Source organism: Manihot esculenta, chromosome 11 (genome assembly GCF_001659605.2).
Source record: "Manihot esculenta cultivar AM560-2 chromosome 11, M.esculenta_v8, whole genome shotgun sequence".
Classification (NCBI taxonomy): domain Eukaryota; kingdom Viridiplantae; phylum Streptophyta; class Magnoliopsida; order Malpighiales; family Euphorbiaceae; genus Manihot; species Manihot esculenta.
In genome coordinates this window covers 32,417,212-32,440,323 of record NC_035171.2, presented here as the reverse complement: position 1 = coordinate 32,440,323, position 23,112 = coordinate 32,417,212, and the positions used below count along the sequence as shown (strand labels likewise).

The 23,112-nt window shown below is 28.9% G+C and overlaps 3 protein-coding genes across 4 annotated transcripts; 2 read left to right on the top strand and 1 right to left on the bottom strand.

Moving 5' to 3' along the window:
* Positions 1-744: 744 nt before the first annotated feature.
* On the bottom strand, positions 745-21,661 carry LOC110625722 (UPF0481 protein At3g47200-like). 2 transcript variants are annotated; one of them, XM_043962168.1, is made up of 4 exons: positions 21,372-21,661; positions 21,096-21,173; positions 19,191-20,660; positions 745-1,015 (listed from the first exon to the last, which is right to left on the bottom strand). In XM_043962168.1, exons 1-4 carry the CDS (start codon positions 21,644-21,646, stop codon positions 964-966), a joined length of 1,875 nt encoding a protein of 624 aa, XP_043818103.1. In that variant the 5' UTR covers positions 21,647-21,661; the 3' UTR covers positions 745-963. The 2 variants fall into 2 exon arrangements, with proteins under 2 accessions (XP_043818103.1, XP_021627042.2); XM_021771350.2 differs by lacking the exons at positions 19,191-20,660; positions 21,096-21,173; positions 21,372-21,661 and adding exons at positions 2,915-2,992; positions 3,089-3,409 and having other exon boundaries at positions 745-2,485.
* On the top strand, positions 9,345-10,098 carry LOC110627141 (dehydration-responsive element-binding protein 1F). Its single transcript, XM_021773386.2, has one exon. The coding sequence runs from the start codon at positions 9,364-9,366 to the stop codon at positions 10,015-10,017; it is 654 nt and encodes a 217-aa protein (XP_021629078.1). The 5' UTR covers positions 9,345-9,363; the 3' UTR covers positions 10,018-10,098.
* On the top strand, positions 15,669-17,208 carry LOC110626191 (UPF0481 protein At3g47200). The gene has a single exon (XM_021771973.1). The coding sequence runs from the start codon at positions 15,753-15,755 to the stop codon at positions 17,142-17,144; it is 1,392 nt and encodes a 463-aa protein (XP_021627665.1). The 5' UTR covers positions 15,669-15,752; the 3' UTR covers positions 17,145-17,208.
* Positions 21,662-23,112: the final 1,451 nt, after the last annotated feature.

The following is a 23,112-nucleotide window of genomic DNA, read 5'->3' as shown; positions in this document are numbered from 1 at the left end:
TGGTGCTCTAATTTTTTTTACCTTCCTCTTAAAAATCAAGATTTTTATAAAAATTTAATATAAGTATTCTTTTTTAATATTTCTTTTGTTTCAATTTAATTTATTGTACTCTAAAATTTTTTGGCTTTTGTTTTCTTACATCTTATTTTTAATTAAAAAAATATGGTCAAAAGTCATAGCATTTGATACGAATCACAAATTCGAACCTCACTATCCCTTCCCTTCACCTAAAAGCTCTAATGGCTAGACAAGCATGGTGAAAAAAATATGAAATTAAAAATTTTGTAAATATTTAATTTAATTTAATTAATTTTTTTATTTATAATGAAATCATTTTATTTTAATTTAAAAATTTCATTTTAAAAGAAATTGAAATAAGATATGATGTTGTAAAATTTTATTTAAATTATTTAATTTTGAATTATCATCCAGATCGAATCCTAGCCTCCATTAATTAACATTATATAGTGTCCATGAAGAAATATCAGTCATCAAGTGGGCTGTTGTTGCCCAGCAGAAGAATGATAAAGCAGACAACGTTGTTTCTGCTAGACAGCCAGTGAGACTCAATGATAAAGCAAGGGATGTCCAAGAACCTCTGGTGAGAAAAGAAGGTCCAACAACCTCAATGAAGGAGATCGTGGAAGATATAAAGCTGAAACGCCTTATATTTCAGTGGAATATTACTTGCTTTCTCTCATATTAATCCTACAACTTTCCAAAAGTGTCTACAGAGTTTCGGACTATGTAAGAACTCAAAACATCAAACTTATAAATTTAAGAATACTCTTTGAGGTTACAAGAAATCCCACAAAATTATATGGATTTACTTATTCTAAGAATACAAACAGGAAATACATGAAATCCCAGAAGCAGCCCTTGCCCCCGACTCATCATGAAGAGGGGAATTTATTCTTGTGCACATGTTACAAGCCAGCAGAACCAGCAATTCACAAATTTATTCTAATTAGGAGGTCTGAAGTAAGCATAGCCAGCAAAGAATGACTGAAAAAAGGTGAGAAGAAGGAGAATGAAAGCAGCTAAAGCAGAAATGAATATCCATGGACTACCAAAATAAGTATACTTGAATTCTGCCCATCTAACATGCCAAGTGTTCTTGTAATATTTATTCACTTCTTCAAACACCTTTGCTAGATAACTCCTTTTCATACTGAAAAGGACATCTTTGCCTACCTCATTGAAGTATTTCACAACTTCATCGTCTGTTCCGAAATAATTCTCAATAATTCCATGATCCCGCAAGTATCCTGCATCGGAAGCGGTGTTGATGAGGCAACCCATGAAAATAACGTACGATGTAAAGTGGGTCGAATGAAGTTTGAAACATTGTTCAAATGCTACACAGTTTAGCAAGAATGAGCTTATGAAATCATCTGTTACCAAACGTGGGATTTCAAGAACTCCACGAGGATTAAATTTGATGTCCAAGAAGCTCTCAGAAGCAGTACTGCTTTGCTCGAACTTGATCCCAGATGCAAGGAGCTTCTCGACAGGTTGGATCAATCGAAGATCTTCACTTTTAGATGCTTCTTCTTGGGATGAAGGGATAAATGTAGAGCGAAGAAAATCTAACACATGTTTCCACTCAAGGTTGTCCTTAAACCTCTCTTGGACTTTACGATGATGTTCCGGCATTGAATGCTGAAAGAAACTCAGGACGAGTTCTGTCAGGGAGAGGCCTTTTCTTGAATCAGCTGGAATTGATCGTTCAAACAAATTTCGAAGAACAAAGAAAGGGATTTGGTTCTCTAGCCTGAGAAGATCTCTCGAAATGGAATAATAAATCCACTGTGACTTGAATATAGGATCATCAGGATCATCTGGGAATAACTTTCCGACTCTGCACAGGAGCTCAATAATGAAAAGACCATCAAGTATCAGCATTTCAATCAACTGGCGGCTATTATACGCATCTGTACTCTCTGAATAACACTCCCTTATCTTCTTCTCGTCGATTGCTATGATCTTGTAAAAATCATCGAGTCCAACACCGAATGCTTGAGTTCGAGCAAGAACAGCTCCAAGAAATCGCCATTTATGTTGTTGAATCATCTCTAGGTGTTTTGCTCCATGGTGGTAGGGTCCAATGGAGACAATCTGAGGCTGGAAAGCCTCGGGGTGAATTTTCACCAGGCTCTTAGGCACTCGAAAGATGGAACAGGAGGCTTTACCAGCTGTTTTATTCAGTAATTTTGGGACTTGTTCTTTGATACTCTCTTCCACGGATCTTAACCAGTGCTTGTGTTCATCATCTGGAACGATGATCACATGTTGATCAGAAGCTCCAGCCTTTTGTTTCTCGTGATGCTGAAGCAGAGGTCGATTTTGTGGGACGTAATTAACTCCCCCTTTGGTTCCACGTTCTTTAACAGACACTCGAGGCCCTGCCTTAAGTATTTTCTTATTTCCTGAATTTGAGGGCTCAGATTCTTCCCATAGCGCTGCTCGTTTCATTCGTTGTGAACTTGTAGATGATAAATAAAACAATTATTAATTTTCAATTGAAGCAAATTTTCTAAAACATCAAACTTCAATTTCAATTGTTAACTCTCTGCTTTGATCCTTATTTCTGTCATGGAAACGAGGAGAAATTTAAAAAAAAAAAAATTATATGAAAATAGTCCTTCCTTTATGATTTTCTTTTTATATAATATCAAAGATATGAAAATAATTTTAATGTAAACAGTATCTAATAATTTCTAATTCTCTTAATAATATTTTAAGTTAATAAAAAAAAATTAGACGATCAAATTTGTCTCGGTTTACTATGCTTTCTCCTCTTTCTCTCTCTAATTTATTATTCAATTAAGAGAAAAAGTAAAAATTCAATTTCTCTTTTTTTTTTTTTTCTCTTTTCCTCTCAATCCAAGCAAAGCATAAAAGTTGCGATTACCGTAGAGTTGGATCAGACAATTCTTCATCAGGTGAGGAAGGTGTAGGTTCAAGGTCTCTAAACTCCAGGAGTTGGTTACTGCAAAGCAGATGTATAATCAATTTAAATATATCATATTATATATATTAAAAATATATCGAATACACCTTAGTACAAGTAATAATTTTCCTTTACCTCTGAACGTGGTGAGGCATGAGCTGCCCACCTCTAGAGAAATAATCAACGAGGAAGCTAGCTGGGTATGCAGAAAGAGGAGACAGTTGAGAGAGCAACTGGATGAAAATTGTAACTCTATATTTTGACTCAATTTGCAAAAGTGTTTGATCGATTGTAACTGTTCCAAGTATTTCATTAGACTTCATCAGTTTCTGAATCTCCTTCTTCTGCTCATTTTCAGACAGATTACAGAACGCAATTGCTGCATAAATCCGTTCCTTGGTGCTTTCCATTTTGTTTGCTGCTGGTCCTATGTGGTCTGGCTCTGCATTTATCAGGACTGAGTAGAGAGAAATCACGAGGACAAAACAGTAATATTTGTTGCTTTAAAGAGGAGTGACATGGACAAAAGTGTTGGTTGCATTTTTATTTTGCCTTTTTTTAGAAAAAAAAATAGTATCGATTACTTTTGATCTTAATATTTAATAGTTTTGAAAATGATTTTAATATTATTTAAAGCTCAGTAGTATAAAATTATATATATATAATAGTTTTTTCTTAAATTATCATTAATTCAAAACGATGAAATAATAGTTATTTATAAAAATTTTAAATAAAAAATTTATAAAACTAAATTTTTAAATTTTTTTCTGCTAAATTAATCTATAAATTCATGGAACGCCAAAGTTAATATACTTGTTTTGTTGAAAAGAAGATTCAAATTAATATATTTTTTAAGATGGAAGAATCAAGCAAAGAATACTTGCTTTCCGAAAGAGGCACATTTCCTTTTTTTTCTTTTGGAAAGATTTATTATTTAATTCTTAAGAATTGTCATTATTAATAAGTTAATTTTTATATTTTTAAAAAATTTATTAAAATATTTTTTTTGAAAGATTTAATATTTAATTTTTGAGAATTGTTATTATTAACAAGTTAATTCTTATAATTTTAGAAATTTATTAAAATATCATTTATCTTTTCTCTCCGTCAATAAAATAGTCTTTCCTTTCTTTTTTACATAAATAATAAATAAGGGATAAAAGAAAAAAATTTTAAAATTCAATTTTACTCTAAAAAAAAATCTTTTATTTAGTCTCTAAATATTGACATTATTAACAAGTCAGCCCCTACATATTCAGAAATCTATTAAAATATTTTTATTTTTTTTCAGATTTATTAAAACGTTTTTATTTTTTCTTAGATCTATTAAAATATTTTTATCGTTTCTCTCCATTAACGAAATAGTCCCAACTCATTCTCTTTAAAAAAAGAAGAAGAAAAAAATAATAATAAGAAGAAAAAAAGATAATGATGAAGAAGGAAAAAGAAGAAAAAAAAAAGATAAAGAGAAAGAAGAAGAAGACGATGATAATAATAACGAGGAAGAAGAAGAAAAAGAATGACCTCCTTCTCTTTTGCTTTAAAGAAGAAAAAGAAAAGAATAGGAAGAATTGAAGAAGAAGGAGAAAGAGGAGGAGGAGAAGGAGAGGGAGGATAATTTCTAGTTTTGCTATATTAACGGCAGAAATAGACGGAATGATTATTTAATTGATAGAGAGAAAAAATAAGAATATTTTAATAAATTTCTTAAAATATAGGGACTCACTTATTAATAATGACAATACTTAAATATAAAATTATAAATCTCTTTTTTTAATTTTCCCGATTCATTTTTTTTAACATATTTTGATTCCTCAAATTTATTGAAAATTTTGATAAAACCTTTATTAATTTTTCCTCTTTTGGTTGAGCCCATGAAATCGAGAAATTTTGCAGTCCATGATTTTTATTATAATCCTAGATCATGTTCATATACAATCAATCAATCATATATGATCTTTTTCATGAAATCACTTAATCAGTTAATTAAGATGAAAGGTTAGTCGAAAAGGGAAACATTTTAACAAATTAAGGTTAAAAAATTCTCTAAATTAATAAATAGAAATTTTTTATATATTTTAAATTATATAATTAAAGGTAATATTAATTAAAAAGTTAAATTTGTCTTTAAAATGATAAGATATAGCTAAAAAATTAAATTTCATATTTCCATTTAAATTTATTTTTAAATTATTATTAAAATTTTAAATAAATTATTTATTTATTAAAATTTTAATTATTTAATATTTTAATAATAATTTATATGTTAATTTAGGTGTATATTACTCTAATAAATTAGAAGTAAATAGGTATATTTTAATTAAGGATGAATATTCCGTTGATTTAGTTCAAAATTAAATTGAATCGAATAAATTAAAAATTAATTAAATTAAATTTATTTTAAGTAAAATTTATTTGAATCGAATCAATTTAAAACCAATCCAATTTGATGAGTTTAATTTTATTTTTTTATATTTTATTTTTATTATTTTAAAATTTAATTAAAATATTTCAATTTTATTTATAATTTAATCTCTATATTATAAAAAATAATATATTATTATTACTAATCGATTCAGTTTAATTTTATTATTTTTTTATTAAAAATAAATTAAATTAAAATTTTAAATTAATTCAACTCCATTAATGTTTGAATCAATTGGATGAAAATTGTAACTTTATATTTTGAATCAATTTGCAAAAGTGTTTGATCGATTGTAACTCTTCCAAGTAATTCATTAGTCTCTATCAGCTTCTGAATCTCCTTCTTCTGCTCGTTTTCAGACAGATTACAGAACGCAATTGCTGCATAAATCCGTTCCTTGGTGCTTTCCATTTTGTTTGCTGCTGGTCCTATGTGGTCTGGCTCTGCATTTATCAGGATTGAGCAGGGAGAAATCACGAGGACAAAACAGTAATATTTGTTGCTTTAAAGAGGAGTGACATGGACAAAAGTGTTGGTTGCATTTTTATTTTCCTTTTTTTAGAAAAAAAATAGTATCGATTACTATTGATCTTAATATTTAATAGTTTTGAAAATAATTTTAATATAATTTAAATTTCATAAGTATATATATATATAATAGTTATTTGTAAAAATTTTAAATAAAAAATTTATAAAACTAAATTAAAATTTTTTTTTCTAAATTAATCTATAAATTCATGTGAACGGCAAAATTAATATATTTGTTTTGTTAGAAAGAAAAATCAAATTAATATATTTTTTAAGATGGAAGAATCAAGTAAAGAATATTTGATTTTGGAAGGAGGGACTTTTTTTTTTAAAGATTTACTATTTAATTTTTAAGAATTGTCATTATTAAAAAGTTAATTCTTATATTTCTAAAAATTTATTAAAATGTTCTTTATTATTTCTCTCCCAATAGTCTTTCTTTTCATTTAAAAAAAATTTTTAAAATTTAATTTTATTTTCAAATAAAATCTCTTATTTAGTCTCTAAATATTGCTATTATTAACAATTCAGTATCTAAATTTTCAGAAATCTATTAAAACATCTTTATCTTTTTTTAGATTTATTAAATATTTTTATTTTTTTTCAAATTTATTAAAACGTTCTTATCATTTCTCTTAATTAACGAAATAGTCCCTTTTCTTTCTCCTAAACAAAAAAAAAGAAAAAAAATAAGTAGAAAAAGATGATGATGAAGAAAAAAACAAAAGAAGAAGAGGAAGAAGCAGATGATGATAATGAAGAAAAATAATAAAAAATGACCTCCTTTTTTTTCCTCTTGAAAAAAGGAAAATAAAAAGAAAAATCAAAGAAAAATTGAAAAAAAGGAGAAAGAATCGAGAAAAAGGGGAAGGAGGAGAGGAGGAAGAGGAGTAGAGAGAGGGTAATTTAATATTTTACTATATTTTAATGGTAAAAATAGATGGAATGATTATTTAGTTGATGGAGAGAAAAATAAGAACATTTTAATAAATTTTTAAAAATGTAGAAACTGACGTATTAATAATGGCTAAATATATTTTTTTAACTTTTCCTAATTGTTTATTTTTATCATATCAATACCTCAAATTTATTGAAAATTTTGATAAAACCTTTATTAATTTTTCCTCTTTTGGCTGAGCCCATGAAATCGAGAAATTTTGCAGTCCATGATTTTTATTATAATCCTAGATCATGTTCATATACAATCAATCAATCATTTATGATCTTTTTCATGAAATCACTTAATCAGTTAATTAAGAGGAAAGGTTAGTCGAAAAGGGAAACGTTTTAACAAATTAAGGTTAAAAGATTCTCTAAATTAATAAATAGAAAATTTTTATATATTTTAAATTATATAATTAAAGGTCATATTAATTAAAAAGTTAAATTTGCCTTTAAAATGATAAGATATAGCTAAAAAATTAAATTTCATATTTCCATTTAAATTTATTTTTAAATTATTATTAAAATTTTAAATAAATTATTTATTTATTAAAATTTTAATTATTTAATATTTTAATGATAATTTATATGTTAATTTAGGTATATATTACTCTAATAAATTAGGAGTAAATAGGTATATTTTAGTTAAGGATGAACAGTCGGTTAATTTAGTTCAAAATCGAATTGGATTGAATAAATTAAAAATTAAAATTTTAATATTTATAAAAATTAAATTAAATTTATTTTAAATAAAAATATTTAAATCGAATCAATCTAAAACCAATTTAATTTTATATTTTTATATTTTATTTTTATTATTTTAAAATTTAATTAAAATATTTCAATTTTAATTATAGTTTAATTTTTATATTATAAAAATAATATACTATTATCATTAATCGATTGAATTTAATTTTATTAATTTTTTATTAAAATTAAATTAAATTAAAATTTTTAAATTTATTAAAAATAAAAATTAAATTTATTAAAAATAAAAAATTAAATTAAAATTTTAAATTAATTCAAATCCATCAATTTTTTCCTGCTAACTTGGGTATCATAAATACATTTATCTTTCAATTACAAGAACTAATATTCTCACTTCCCCACTTAACTTTGGACTTGTCTAATTAGATCTTTTTTCAATGGGCCAAAAGCCCTCTGGCCCATATAGAATTTTGGCTGAATAGAGTTAGGAACTTGAGAGGGCATTTTTTTAATTAATTCTTTACTTAATAGTAATTCAAATATTAGCTAACATAAATTTTCTTCAGGAAAAGAATTTGCTATTTATGAATGGAGTAAGCAAAATAACCGAAATTTATAAAATAATAATAATAATGGATGAAATGAAGCTGAATTGATATTTTAATAATATTAAACATAATAATTTTATAACCGTTATTACAACACCGTTCGGTAATTTTATCGATGTGATTGAAATGAAGCTGAATTGTAATTGGTCAATTTACGAGAAGCAAATCATGGGCTGATTGGCGCCTATAATGGTAATAGGTAAATGTAATAAATTACTTAAAACTAAAGAATAATTATGTAAAAATATGTATTTTGATTTTCATGTTTATTAATTTCACCTTAATGTAACAAGGTGAAACTGATTATCAAATCTTCTGAAAATTGGACTAATATCGATCAATGGATAAAAAATCTCGTGATTATAGGTGCAATAAAATCTACCAGATTGTGTCTATTAATAATAACTTTTCATGAAGTCTCATTCTATTACGCTACGGAGAGAGCGAGTCTTAACAAAAAGTCGAGTGTAACGGTGTCTAAATATTTCTTTTTATAAGTAGAATTGCGCATCAATTTATTAGATTTTTATAACGTAATATCATCTCATGATTTACTTTAGATGAATGTTGTGTTGCATTATTATAGTAGGTCGTTTTTTAATATTTTTATTTATAAATAAAAATATTTTTATATATTTCAATTTTATTTTAATAAAAAATTTAGTTATTAATAATTTTTTTGAATATTAATAATGTTTTTCTTATAAAAATAATATTATTAAAATTTAAAAACTAACTATGAATTTAAAATTGAAGACGAAAAATAATCAAATTTTTAGAGTTACTATATATATATTCCCATTAAAATTTTAAAAGATATTTCATATATTTTGAGATAGAATTCGAGATTTTTAATTAGAAAAAAAAATACCAATTCCATACTAGCTCTCATGTTTAGATTTTTCTATAACTAATTAAATATTGGACCCATCCCATTTCAAAAAAAAGAAAAAAGAAAAAAATATTGGACCCATCTATGAGTAAATAGTCAATCTGCTGTCGTATCATTCACTCTTTTATCGTTTTAATGAATTTACACTTTCATGTGCTTCTTCCAAATGGGCGTGTAGCTCGTGGCCAAACTCCTTTGTCCCCTTCGATTATTCAACCTCTCAAGAATCTCTTAATCACTCTTATATATATATATGTACATATATATGCACTTCAAGATTCACATCTCTCTATGGATATAAACTGAAATGGTCTCTGAGATTGCTTCATCATCTTCCCCATCTTCAACCCAGAAGCCTGTGTCAGTTGTGAAGAAGAGAAAAGCAGGGAGGACTAAGTTTAAGGAGACGAGGCACCCAGTTTACAGAGGGGTTCGAAGAAGAAATGGGAATAAATGGGTATGTGAAGTGCGAGAACCCAACATGAAATCATCAAGAATATGGCTCGGAACCTTTCCTACTCCTGAAATGGCTGCTAGGGCTCATGATGTTGCTGCTTTGGCTTTTAGAGGAGAGTTTGCTGCTCTTAACTTCATAGATTCTGCTTCGATACTTCCACGAGCAAAGTCTTCTTCTGCTAGAGATATTAAAAGGGCTGTTCTTGATTTTGTTGAGGCCTTTAACAGGCCGAGTGTGCCATCATCATCATCATCTTCTTCTTCGTCCGGGTGTTTTAATCCATGCATATCCACGAGCGATGATTTTCCCGGCGAGAAGAGACAAGAAAATGAAGCAAATGCTGCTGCAGCTACACTATTCTTGGACGAGGAGGCGTTATTTAATATGCCAGTTTTGCTTGATAGCTTGGCTGAGGGCTTGATTCTTACTCCGCCATCTATCGGAAAAGAGTTTGATTGGGATGAAATAGCCTCTGCTGTGGACATGACTTTATGGACAATTTAATCGGCTTAAGTTGAGATAAATGAGACCGAGAGTTAGGATTTTTATGAACAAAATTAAATATTCGTTCAAAATAACAGAATTGTGTTGGTTTTAATTAAATTTGGATTTATATTCTCTTAATTATCACAATATATATGATAATATATTTTGAATATATTGTAACATAATTTTAGAAATTTGGTATAAGTTAATTTCAAGTTTTTAAAATAAAAAAAATTAAATTTAGTATTTTACTTTTCATTCTGTTATATTAGAAAAATTAAGTATTTACTACCTCATTATTTAAATTTTATATTGAAGCAGTTTATATAATTTGTATACCTATTAAATATGTATAGTATGATACAAAAACACATTTAATTTTGTGATGGTTAAAATGACTTTATACTTTCTTACAAATTTACAATTAATTAAATTTCATGGATACATATTATTTTAATTAAATTAATAAACATACAACACATGATATTGTTAAACCAGCACAATAAATTTTGTAATATAAATAAAACTTTACAATTTATAAAATTTATTAACGTTGATTTATACAAAATTATATACAAAAAATTTAACTATATATTATTACTGAAAAGTTATTGGAACCATTTTTTTTTTTTTTAAATGCTTTTGTATGTGTGATAACTTATAAAGTATAATATTCTTTGTAATTGAAACACTTGTTTTCAATTCGATCCGTTTTGGTGACAGAAAAGAATTCATTTTGATATAGATAGAATAGGTGAACATCTTAATGAAATTAGGTAAAATGTTAATTTTTTACCCACACAGACCTTTTTCTCGATGTATTATCAAATTTATAACTGGACGTTGAGGTAAATTAAATTGATATTGACGCATACGATAAATAAAGTATGAATTAATCGATTTCATTATTAGTCGACTGTTTATTATTAATGAGCCACCTAATACACTTACAAAATAAGAAAATATCCTTATTCAATCCGGTGGGACGTAATAGTAACAGTCAACAACTAAATAAAGAATTTTATTTAAGAATAAAATTAAGTTTTAAAATTTTTTATTTATTTTTTATTTATTCTTAACAACAAAAATAAAATTATTAATAAAGAAAAATGATAAAAATATTTTAATAAATTTTTAAAATATAAATATTAATTTATTAATAATAAAAATATTTAAAAACTAAATAATAAATCTCTCATTCTATTTAATTTTTATAAAACAATCATTTTAAACAGTATATCACAAAAAATATAAATATAATATTTTTTATAAGATAATATTACGGGATTATTTTGATGATAATAAATTCAACTGTTTATTTTAATAATAAATACTACTATTATTAATCGTCCTGCAAGTTTTCTAATAAATTGTCATTATTTTTTTATTAATTTATTTTTAATAAACACTTATTATTTTATGGATATATGTATCACATTATATAAATCAATGATATAAAACTTTTTAAAAAATTCAATGTACAATAAAAGTCGAAATACAATGTTAGTCAACTCAAGTTCAGAGGAAAAGGACAGAATAAACACTTTTTTAAGGTGCATGCATTTGTCTAAACATCATCACTCTTCTTTGAATGTAAACTATCGACTCTTGAGAAATTGATAGATGTTCACGGTTAGCAGGACAGAAGCTATCATTTGAAAACTCCAGTAGCCATTTACAGTTAGACACTCAGACCTCGGCCCAGCGAAGACTCCAACACCTAAGACCAGAGAAGCTCCCCATTCTCACTAAACTCAAGAAAAAATAAATTAATTTTCAAATTCCTGCACAGCACAAAGAAAATGCAATTATGTCGTCTACAAAATCTCTCAAATATACTTTATTTTTCTATTATATATATGCAGGGATTTTCCTTTCCTTCTACTTGGCTTTCCATTCTCATCTCTACTTTAGATTGAGAATATATGTCTAAAGTTGAAAAAGAAAATATTTTAAAATAAAAAATATCTATTACTATCGATTATGTTTTAATTATTCACTAACTTAATAGAAATTTAAGCATTTAAATTTAAAAATATATAAAATTAAAAAAAATTAAAACATAATTTATTAATTTTATCCTTTTAGTCAATGATTCATTAGCTATCAACCTATTATTAAAAAGTGAAATAATAAAATATACATTCCATTACATATTATTTTCTCTTTTTTCTGTCTGGGCTCTAAGCCTTCAACTTTGTCGTGCCATCAATTCTCCCAGTCCCATTAGGTAGGGAGAGACCTCTCCTTCCCAACCCGGCAGTGGGGAGGGAGTAACCTGACTTTGGATTACTTCCTCTCCACATCAGCCGGGTTGGATGTAGATAGCTTTTTTTTTGTTTGTTTTTTTTCTTTCTAGGGCGTGGTAAGAGAAAGTTTTTACTTGTGACTATTGGAATTTCTTTGATGGTTTTATATGGTTAATGCATAGATCTACGTTTTCTGCTGGATGTTCTCTATCATCGATCGATTAAGGCACTTTAGTTGAGTGCAAATCTATTTTTACGATAGTAGAGTTGAAGATTTGTTGATCCCCTGAGCAATACTGTTGTCGTGATGCCAATATCATCCCTTTGGTTGACTCTCAAAGAGAGCTTGCTATGAGCTTTATCTAAGAGTGGGTCTCTCTGGTTGTATCTGCCAGAATTAGGTGATTGGGGGATCAGCTCCGGTGATTTTCCAGCGATGCCTACTTTTTTAGTGTACTTTGTTTGTATGGGTTTTGAGCCTTTGCTTGCAATCTTAATTTTCTGCTTGTTTTGTTAAAGATCCAAGTAGTTGTTTGTTTTGGATCTTAGAGCCTTTTTAATTATGAATGGAATGAACTCTCGGGAGAAAGAAAATCCATTACATATTCGATATAATGCAATTTTTATTTCATTATATTAATATATATCCTTTTTTCTTGTTTTCAATGCAAATTTAATTTATCTACTCAACAATGGCTTCGTGTAACAAGTAACACTACTACAACATGTGGATATGTCCGTCCGTCCCTCTGACATTTGTATTGTCGAGAGAAATTGTGATGATGTCAAGGAAACTAATTGTATAAACAAGATGGATAGTGAATTAACAAAGGCCAGCCTTCAGGAAAGTACACATAAAATAAAGAGCCAGAGAGAAAATTCAAAGAGTAAACGTCGGCGTAGAAGTGATAGTGTTGAAGAAGATGTCCCAACACATGATGAGGGAGAAGGAACAGATCAGTTGCCAAAATCTAAACGTCTGCGGCCCCAGTTCTTGCTCTCTGAGGAGATCAGCCCCAGATCCGCCAAGGTGTTGAATGCTCGAGAAGTTAAAGAGGGAAATCTAATTAGTTTATGGTGTTATTCGGGAATTTCAAGGGTTCTGGAAAGGGAAAGCCGAGCAGGTGAGGAAGCAGATAAGCAACAAGCCCCTTATCCAGAATATTTTTTCCAATCAGCAGAAACATCTGCAGCCTTAAGGGATCAACTCTTCAAGTTGAAAACTTTTGTTTTAAGAGGAGGAACTCAAGGTGGAGAACGGTCTACTACTCGATCAAACTAATGGGTTGATTATGCTGGTTTTTCTCGGGTAAAAAATTTATCAGTGTATCTCTTAATTTTTATATGAATAGATTTATGTGTTTGTATTTTTGGTGGGCGTTAGAATTGCCATATATATATATATATACGCTTTTTTTTTTTCCGAACAATCATTACTTGCAATAAGTAGTCGACAATTTAATTTATAAATTCACCTATATACAATGAAAGTTTATTTATTAGGGCTTAAATTTTTCTATATCCTAATAATGCACGTGAATCAGTAATAAAGAAGGGACGAAGAACTCCACCTTCTAGGCTACTTCCACTCGAGCAAATGATATATAAAGCGAAAAATTAAGTGGGGTATGTTGATATTAAACTTTATTACTTAGACAAGCATAATCTGAGGTTGCACCATTCTCATGCAATTGTAATTAAGCCATGCATTTGGCAGCGCACTAGTGTTTCCAAGGAATTGAATCACTGAAACCCAAATACAAAAGCTAGTAGTCTCCTTACTGTCTCTGTCCCGATTACAAATGATCGTACAGCCTGCGCATTGTTCTGTGGAAACATCATCTTCGGCATGGGACGGCTCATCATCTGAGGCTTTTCGACTTGCACTCGGTTAAAACAATTGTTTGAAACAAGCATGCTGATAGCAAGTAGCAGAAGTACTAGAGACAAAGCAATTGACGGAAGAAAACTCTTTCTTTTATGAGCCAGTGCCATGATTTTCCTGTCTCCGGGGCTCGACATCACAGCTTTCTGGTTTTTTGACTTCATTGATGGTGCTTCTGCTGCTTGCCTTGGCAGAGTTAGACTTGTAGAGATGCTTTATATGGACAAGATGCATTGCACAGAGCCTTCTTTTATTAATATTCGACATTTAGCAGGTCTTTGTTTAACAATATTTGTAATCAGTTGAGCTGTTAACTTCTTAATTTTCATAAACTGCATGTTTTAATTTAGATGCAGTCATGTAAACTGCTGACTTTCTGATTTTTCGATTCTTACTTTAGAAACCAAAATGTATTATTCCATGTGTGATTGACTAAGAAAAATAAATTTATTTTATATTTTATCCATTTTAAATTATAGATTATTATTCTTTTCAAAATAACAAACTTGTAGCCTTCTTGGTAGAGATCAATAATCATAAATTTATATTTCAAGGTCAATTATTCATGCTTAATCATCACAGCGTTCGATGCCCAGTCTTAATCACACTAATTCTTTTTTTTTTCTTTTAATTATCCAAAGATAAACTATCAACTTTTTTATTTTCAACCAGTCTTAACATTAGTCATTTTTTATTTCTGTATTTTTCAATTGAAAAGGAAGAATATATAAAATTAGATCGGAATTACTTGAAAAAGTCACTCTAGGAAATATTTCTACCACTTCAAGCAAAAAATATCATCCCTGGGATATGTTAATTTTGCCTGTTCAAAATTAAGACAGGGCTTAGAGATGTTATAAAAACAAAAGAAATCTCAATGAAAGTCTTCTTTGTTTAACATTATCTGCACCGAGTCTGATTTATTATAAGCAATAAGCTCAAAGATATTATTATATTATAATAAAATTAAAATTTTTTAATTAGGTGAATTCTCAGTACTCTCCCCTCTCCATCTCATGTGTCATGACCAAGAAAAATTCTTTTTTTTTTTAATTACTAATTAAGTATTTTTTTTAATACTATTTAGAACAAATGGTTCCCCACTTTGATAACAGATAAATTTGGAACTTAATTATGAATATGCGACTACTTGCCCATGAAAAATAAATAAAGACTTTTAGCCCTCTTAGTCTTTTACCACTTCATTTAGGTCAACTATTTTCCTGCTTAATTAACTAATTAATCACAGCTGTACACGTGGAGTCATCTAAACTTGTGATTTGTTTCCCATTGAGGTCAACTAGTCCTGCTTAATTAACTAATTAATCACAGCTGTACACGTGGAAGTGCACTTGATGAATGCATGAGAGGCAACCCAACCAAGCAGTTGGAGAAAAAAAAAAAATACAGGCGTACTCTTTATAAGGACCCATTGAGGGATAATCCAATTACTGCATATTAACTCTTTAAAATTATTTAATTTTCTAATAATTTGGCTCCAGCATCACTGAAACCACAAGAGTTCATTTCTTAACTTGTGTACGTTTTGGCTTCATCTCTCTAGTATACTCTTCTAGTTCACTGGTTGAAAGTTGGGGATTTCAGACATCAAGAAGACAATGTCGAATCCCACCACCAACCATAACCCAGCAACAGGAGGAGACTCTGCGCATGTGATCATCATCCCTGAGGCGTCACACAATAATTGGTTAACATCAATGCAAGAAAGTGTGAAGGAACCACCCAAGTCTCTGAACATGACAGCTGGTCGGAGTTCTTGTTCCATCTTTCGAGTGCCTCAAAGCCTCAAGAAAATTCACCCCGAAGCCTTTGAACCTCGAATAGTTTCCATTGGACCCTACCATCAAGGGGAGCCTCACTTGAAAATGATCGACGAACACAAACAGCGATTTCTCGGTGCTGTTCTTGCTCGAACACAAAAGTTCAACGTTGGTCTCGATCAATTCTTCAAGGACTTGGCAATCAAGGAGAACAAGATACGAGAGAGTTATTCAGAGAATATTGATTGCAGCAGCCATGAGCTAATCGAAATGATGATACTTGATGGCTGTTTCGTTATCCAGCTCCTCTGCATAGTAGGAAGGTTAGTCGAAACTGATTCCAATGATCCTCTACTCATTTTGCCATGGATATTATATTCTCTATCGAGAGATCTTCTCTTGCTAGAGAATCAAATTCCTTTCTTTGTTCTTGAAATTTTATTTGATTTATCAAAACCTCCGGATTCAAAAAATTATCCCACCTTCACAGAACTTGTCCTGCAATTCTTTGATTACACAATACCTAGACCTCGGGATGAAATCCCAGATAAGTCTAGGAAACTGAGTGGGGAGCATTTACTAGGTCTGTTTCGCTCATCTTTCATCCCATTATCATCCCAAGAACTTGCAGCTGCTAAAACTGACAAGAACCATCTTCAGCTGATCCAACCTGTGGAGAATCTCCGAGCAGCTGGAATCAAGTTGAAGCAAAGGAAAAATGCGAAAAGCTTCTTGGACATTAAATTTAGAACTACAAAAACTAGTGGGTTGCTGGAAATCCCAACTTTAAGTCCAGGTTATGTCACCAACACTTTCTTACTGAACTGCGTCACATTTGAACAATCCTATCGGCAATATTTCTCTGCCCACTTCACATCGTATGTTATTTTCATGGGCTGCCTCATCAACACGATTCAAGATGCTGGATACTTGCGGGACAAACGTATTATTGAGAATTATTTTGGAACTGACGAAGATGTTGTTAAATTTTTCAATAAGGTTGGCAAAGATATGAACTTTGATATCTCACAGAGTTATCTAGCAAATGTGTTCGTGGATGTGAACGAGTATTGCAGAAATGGTTGGCATGTTACGTTGGCAAAATACTTGTATACTTACTTCGATGCTCCATGGTCATGCACGTCTGCTATTGCTGCTTTGTTTCTCCTTATTGTGACATTTATTCAAGGTTTCTTTGCTGTCTATGCATATGCCAAACCTCCTAGTTAAAGCAAATCAACAAGTTATTGTATTTTTTAATTTCAAGTGTGTGAAATAATAAAAATGTCTCTTTTTAACTGCTATAACTTATTAATTATATTAAAAAAATAAGTTTAACAGCAGTATAATTGTGTCAAAAAAATTCTTAGAAAATCAATTATAAGATTTACATATAATTTGATTAATGAATATATTAAATTTATTATTTATATATTTTTATTACATTTCTATTTTGTTTATCAAAGAAAATAGTTCGTTGCAATTATAACTAAAAAATAATTCACAAAGAATTGAGTTACTTGAACACTGATATTTTCATTTATACTAATCCTCCATTACAAGTTTACAACTAAGCAAATGCCTCATTTATTTTTAGAGTGAGTTGAGGTTTTAAAAATGGAACCCAGTCCCAGATTCCAACCCTCTCGATTTTTTTTTTCAAATCATGTAAAAAATTAAAAAATAAATATGCATAACTGAAATTAATTTCGGATTCAGGATGGGTGATGAATATGCACACTCATTCGAGATTATATTGAGCCGATCATTTTAGCAGTGACACGTTTTTTAACATTAAATTTATATTACATTTTTTTATATTAAGTTTAATTATTAAAACATAAATTTTATTTTTTAATTTTTTTTTAAAAAAAATTATTTTTAGAGATAAAAAAATTATAAAATTTTTCAATTTCTTAAAATAAAAAAATTTTAATATTAAATATTTATTTTTTAATAACTAAATTTAATATAAAAAAATATATATAATAAATTTAATGTTAAAAAATATACATTTTTATTTAATTATAATTGAAGCCGGATGACCATTGTAATTTTGAACCCTTGAATCTATAAGTGTTGAACAAGTGAGACTTATTTCACACTTATATTGAGATGACCTTACAATATCAAACAAGTGTGCCACGGTTAGTAATCTGATTGTTAGATAATTTAAATGTGAACAACATTGTACTCGGAAGATATTTTAACTATTTGCCAAGATATTTTAGCTATTTGCATCAAACTCATTTATTTGATTTTATACTTGTTCACATCTCCTGAAAATAAATTTTTATTATACATATATTTTATCTTTTTAATTTTTCTGTGCAATTTAAAGAAAAAAATAAAACTCAATCTTCTCCCTTTTCCCCTCTGCCTTTTTATCTTTTTGGATTAAAAAAAATTACATGGCCCTTTTTTTAAGAGATTTGTTATTATAAAAATTGTTATAATTTTTATTAAATTAATATAAATAATACTATCAAATTAATATATATAAATATATACTATAATATAATAATAATTAAAAAAAATTAAAAAATCAAGCAATTCATTTTTTTTTATAAAAATCACTTTAAATTTTTTAAATAAAGTTAGCTGACATATAGACGGTCAAAACTTTCTTTACCAAATAATTTAACAAGAATTTTAAAAATGCTATTTTGATTTAAGTTCTCTTAAAAAGTGAAATAAAATAATCCAAAAGCATAATAATCATGCATAAGTAATGTATTGTATGTCCCATAACGGATCTTATTTTTCTACCCTTCCTCAAGAGTTGACGGTTATTCACGGCTATTATCTTAACATAAAAAAAAGTTTGATTCAATACTTTATTTTTATTCTAGTATATCACATTAAAAGTATATTAATTCTTTTCAATGTTCGAATATTTTTTATTTATTTTTTTAATACCAATAAATAAAACTCCCACCGGTTGAAAATATATATAAAGAGAGAAGGCAGTTGAAAACTGTTATAGTATAATTAAGTTATAAAATATTTATTAGTCAAACTTATATATACGAAACCATGACTATACACCTCTACACAAAATGCAAAAATCTAAACTTAAAAACTTAAGAATACTCTTTTGAGGTTAATCCAATAAAATTTTCATGAGCTTTATTCACTCTAATAGTCATCTTAATCTTACAAATGACATTTATTCTAATAGACTACCAACGCCAAATACATATAGACCGAATAGAAACAAGTAAAATCGGCAACTTAATTAAGGAGGATTGAAGTAACCATAGGCGGCAAAGAATGGTGAGAAGAAGGAGAATGAAAGCAGCTAAAGCAGAAATGAATATCCATGGACTACCAAAATAAGTATACTTGAATTCTGCCCATCTAACATGCCAAGTGTTCTTGTAATATTTATTCACTTCTTCAAACACCTTTGCTAGATAACTCCTTTTCACACTGAAAAGGACATCTTTGCCTACCTCATTGAAGTATTTCACAACTTCATCGTCTGTTCCGAAATAATTCTCAATAATTCCATGATCCCGCAAGTATCCTGCATCGGAAGCGGTGTTGATGAGGCAACCCATGAAAATAACGTACGATGTAAAGTGGGTCGAATGAAGTTTGAAACATTGTTCAAATGCTACACAGTTTAGCAAGAATGAGCTTATGAAATCATCTGTTACCAAACGTGGGATTTCAAGAACTCCACGAGGTTTAAATTTGATGTCCAAGAAGCTCTCAGAAGCAGTACTGCTTTGCTCGAACTTGATCCCAGATGCAAGGAGCTTCTCGACAGGTTGGACCAATCGAAGATCTTCACTTTTAGATGCTTCTTCTTGGGATGAAGGGATAAATGTAGAGCGAAGAAAATCTAACACATGTTTCCACTCAAGGTTGTCCTTAAACCTCTCTTGGACTTTACGATGATGTTCCGGCATTGAATGCTGAAAGAAACTCAGGACGAGTTCTGTCAGGGAGAGGCCTTTTCTTGAATCAGCTGGAATTGATCGTTCAAACAAATTTCGAAGAACAAAGAAAGGGATTTGGTTCTCTAGCCTGAGAAGATCTCTCGAAATGGAATAATAAATCCACTGTGACTTGAATATAGGATCATCAGGATCATCGTGGAATAACTTTCCGACTCTGCACAGGAGCTCAATAATGAAAAGACCATCAAGTATCAGCATTTCAATCAACTGGCGGCTATTATACGCATCTGTACTCTCTGAATAACACTCCCTTATCTTCTTCTCGTCGATTGCTATGATCTTGTAAAAATCATCGAGTCCAACACCGAATGCTTGAGTTCGAGCAAGAACAGCTCCAAGAAATCGCCGTTTATGTTGTTGAATCATCTCAAGGTGTTTTGCTCCATGGTGGTAGGGTCCAATGGAGACAATCTGAGGCTGGAAAGCCTCGGGGTGAATTTTCACCAGGCTCTTAGGCACTCGAAAGATGGAACAGGAGGCTTTACCAGCTGTTTTATTCAGTAATTTTGGGACTTGTTCTTTGATACTCTCTTCCACGGATCTTAACCAGTGCTTGTGTTCATCATCTGGAACGATGATCACATGTTGATCAGAAGCTCCAGCCTTTTGTTTCTCGTGATGCTGTAGCAGAGGTCGATTTTGTGGGACGTACTTAACTCCCCCTTTGGTTCCACGTTCTTTAACAGACACTCGAGGCCCTGCCTTAAGTATTTTCTTATTTCCTGAATTTGAGGGCTCAGATTCTTCCCATAGCGCTGCTCGTTTCATTCGGTTTGAACTTGTAGATGATAAATAAAACAATTATTAATTTTCAATTGAAGCAAATTTTCTAAAACATCAAACTTCAATTTCTATTGTTAACTCTCTGTTTTGATCCTTATTTCTGTCATGGAAACGAGGAGAAATTATAAAAAAAAAAAAAAAAAAACATTGTATGAAAATAGTCCTTCCTTTATGATTTTCTTTTTATATAATATCAAAGATATGAAAATAATTTTAATGTAAATAGTATCTAATAACTTTTATTTCTCTTCATAATATTTTAAGTTAATTGAAGAAAAATTAGGCAATCAGATTTGTCTCTGTTTCTATTCTCTTCTCCTCTTCTCTCTCCTCTAATTTATTATTCAATCAAGGGAAAAAGTAAAAATTCAATTTCTTTTTTCTTTTTCTTTTCCTCTCAATCCAAGCAAAGCATAAAAGTTGCGATTACCTTTCAGTTGGATCAGACAATTCTTCATCAGGTGAGGAAGGTGTAGGTTCAAAGTCTCTAAACTCCAGGAGTTGGTTACTGCAAAGCAGATGTGTTTTGGTAAAAAAAAAAAAAAAACTGAAAGCAATAAAGAATATCTTTTTATTGGCAACTGAATTTAGTTTAGCTCTTACGTGACATTCAAATATATACATTTAATCAATTTAAATATATCATATTATATATATAAAAAATATATCGAATACACCTTAGTACAAGTAAGAATTTTTCCTTTACCTCTGAACGTGGTGAGGCATGAGCTGCCCACCTCTAGAGAAATAATCAACGAGGAAGCTAGCTGGGTATGCAGAAAGAGGAGACAGTTGAGAGAGCAACCGGATGAAAATTGTAACTCTATATTTTGACTCAATTTGCAAAAGCGTTTGATCAATTGTAACTCTTCCAAGTAATTCATTAGTCTCTATCAGCTTCTGAATCTCCTTCTTCTGCTCGTTTTCAGACAGATTACAGAACGCAATTGCTGCATAAATCCGTTCCTTGGTGTTTTCCATTTTGTTTGCTGCTGGTCCTATGTGGTCTGGCTCTGCATTTATCAGGATTGAGTAGGGAGAAATCACGAGGACAAAACAGTAATATTTGTTGCTTTAAAGAGGAGTGACATGGACAAAAGTGTTGGTTGCATTTTTATTTTGCTTTTTTTCAGACAAAAAAATAGTATCGATTACTTTTGATCTTAATATTTAATAGTTTTGAAAATGATTTTAATATTATTTAAAGCTCATAAGTAGTACGAAATTATATATATATATATATATATAAATTTTAAATAAAAAATTTGTAAAACTATTTTATTTTTGCTAAATTAATCTATAAATTCATGTGAACGGCAAAGTTAATGTACTTGTTTTGTTAGAAAGAAGAATCAAACTAATATATTTTTTAAGATGGAAGAATCGAAGGAGAAAGAGAAGGGGAAGATGGAGGAGAGGAGAAAATAAATGATAATTTAGTTTTTTGCTATATTTTAAAGGTAAAATTAGATAAAAAGACTATTTAGTTGACGGAGATAAAAAATAAAAATATTTTAAAAATGTAGTGATTGATTTATTAATAATGGCAATACTCAGAAATTAAATTATAAATTTCTTTTTTTTTTTTTTTTGAAATAGGGGTCGGGGGAGTCGAACCTTAAACCTTTCAAGGTTACAGGATGCACTTTCCACCATGCTAAGCCTTGGAGTGCATAAATTTCTTTTTTTTAACTTTCCCAATTCATTTTTTTTATCATATTAATCCCTCAAATTTATAGAAAATTTTGATAAAACCTTTATTAATTTTTCCTCATATTAATCCCTCAAATTTATAGAAAATTTTGATAAAACCTTTATTAATTTTTCCTCATATTAATCCCTCAAATTTATAGAAAATTTTGATAAAACCTTTATTAATTTTTCCTCTTTTGGTTGAGCCCATGAAATCGAGAAATTTTGCTGTCCATGATTTTTATTATAATCCTAGATCATGTTGATTTACAATCAATCATATATAATATTTTTCATGAAATCACTTAATCAGTTAATTAAGACGAAAGGTTAGTCGAAAAGAGAAACGTTTTAACAAATTAAGGCTAAAAGATTCTCTAAATTAATAAATAGAAAAATTTTATATATTTTAAATTATATAATTAAAGGTAATATTAATTAAAAAGTTAAATTTGTCTTTAAATGATAAGATATAGTTAAAAAAAATTAAATTTCATATTTTGATTTAAATTTATTTTTAAATTATTATTAAAAATTTAAATAAAATATTTATTTATTAAATTTTTTAATTATTTAATATTTTAATGATGATTCATATGTTAATTTAGATATGTATTACTCTAATAAATTAGGAGTAAATAGGTATATTTTAATTAAGGGTCATTCTATTCTATTCGATTCGATTGATTTAGTTTAAAATGAAATTAATCGAATAAATTAAAAATTAAAATTTTAATATTTATAAAAATTAAATT

What these genes read in the sequence shown, in the direction of transcription:
- LOC110625722 (XM_043962168.1), bottom strand. Translation starts at nt 21,646, where the DNA reads ATGGAAAACACCAAGGAACGGATTTATGCAGCAATTGCGTTCTGTAAT. An exon ending in ATGCCTCACCACGTTCAGAG is followed by an intron (nt 21,174 to 21,371) that starts GTAAAGGAAAAA and finishes TCTGCTTTGCAG; the next exon opens with TAACCAACTCCTGGAGTTTA. An exon ending in TTGTCTGATCCAACTGAAAG is followed by an intron (nt 20,661 to 21,095) that starts GTAATCGCAACT and finishes ATCATCTACAAG; the next exon opens with TTCAAACCGAATGAAACGAG.
- LOC110626191 (XM_021771973.1), top strand. Translation starts at nt 15,753, where the DNA reads ATGTCGAATCCCACCACCAACCATAACCCAGCAACAGGAGGAGACTCT.
- LOC110627141 (XM_021773386.2), top strand. Translation starts at nt 9,364, where the DNA reads ATGGTCTCTGAGATTGCTTCATCATCTTCCCCATCTTCAACCCAGAAG.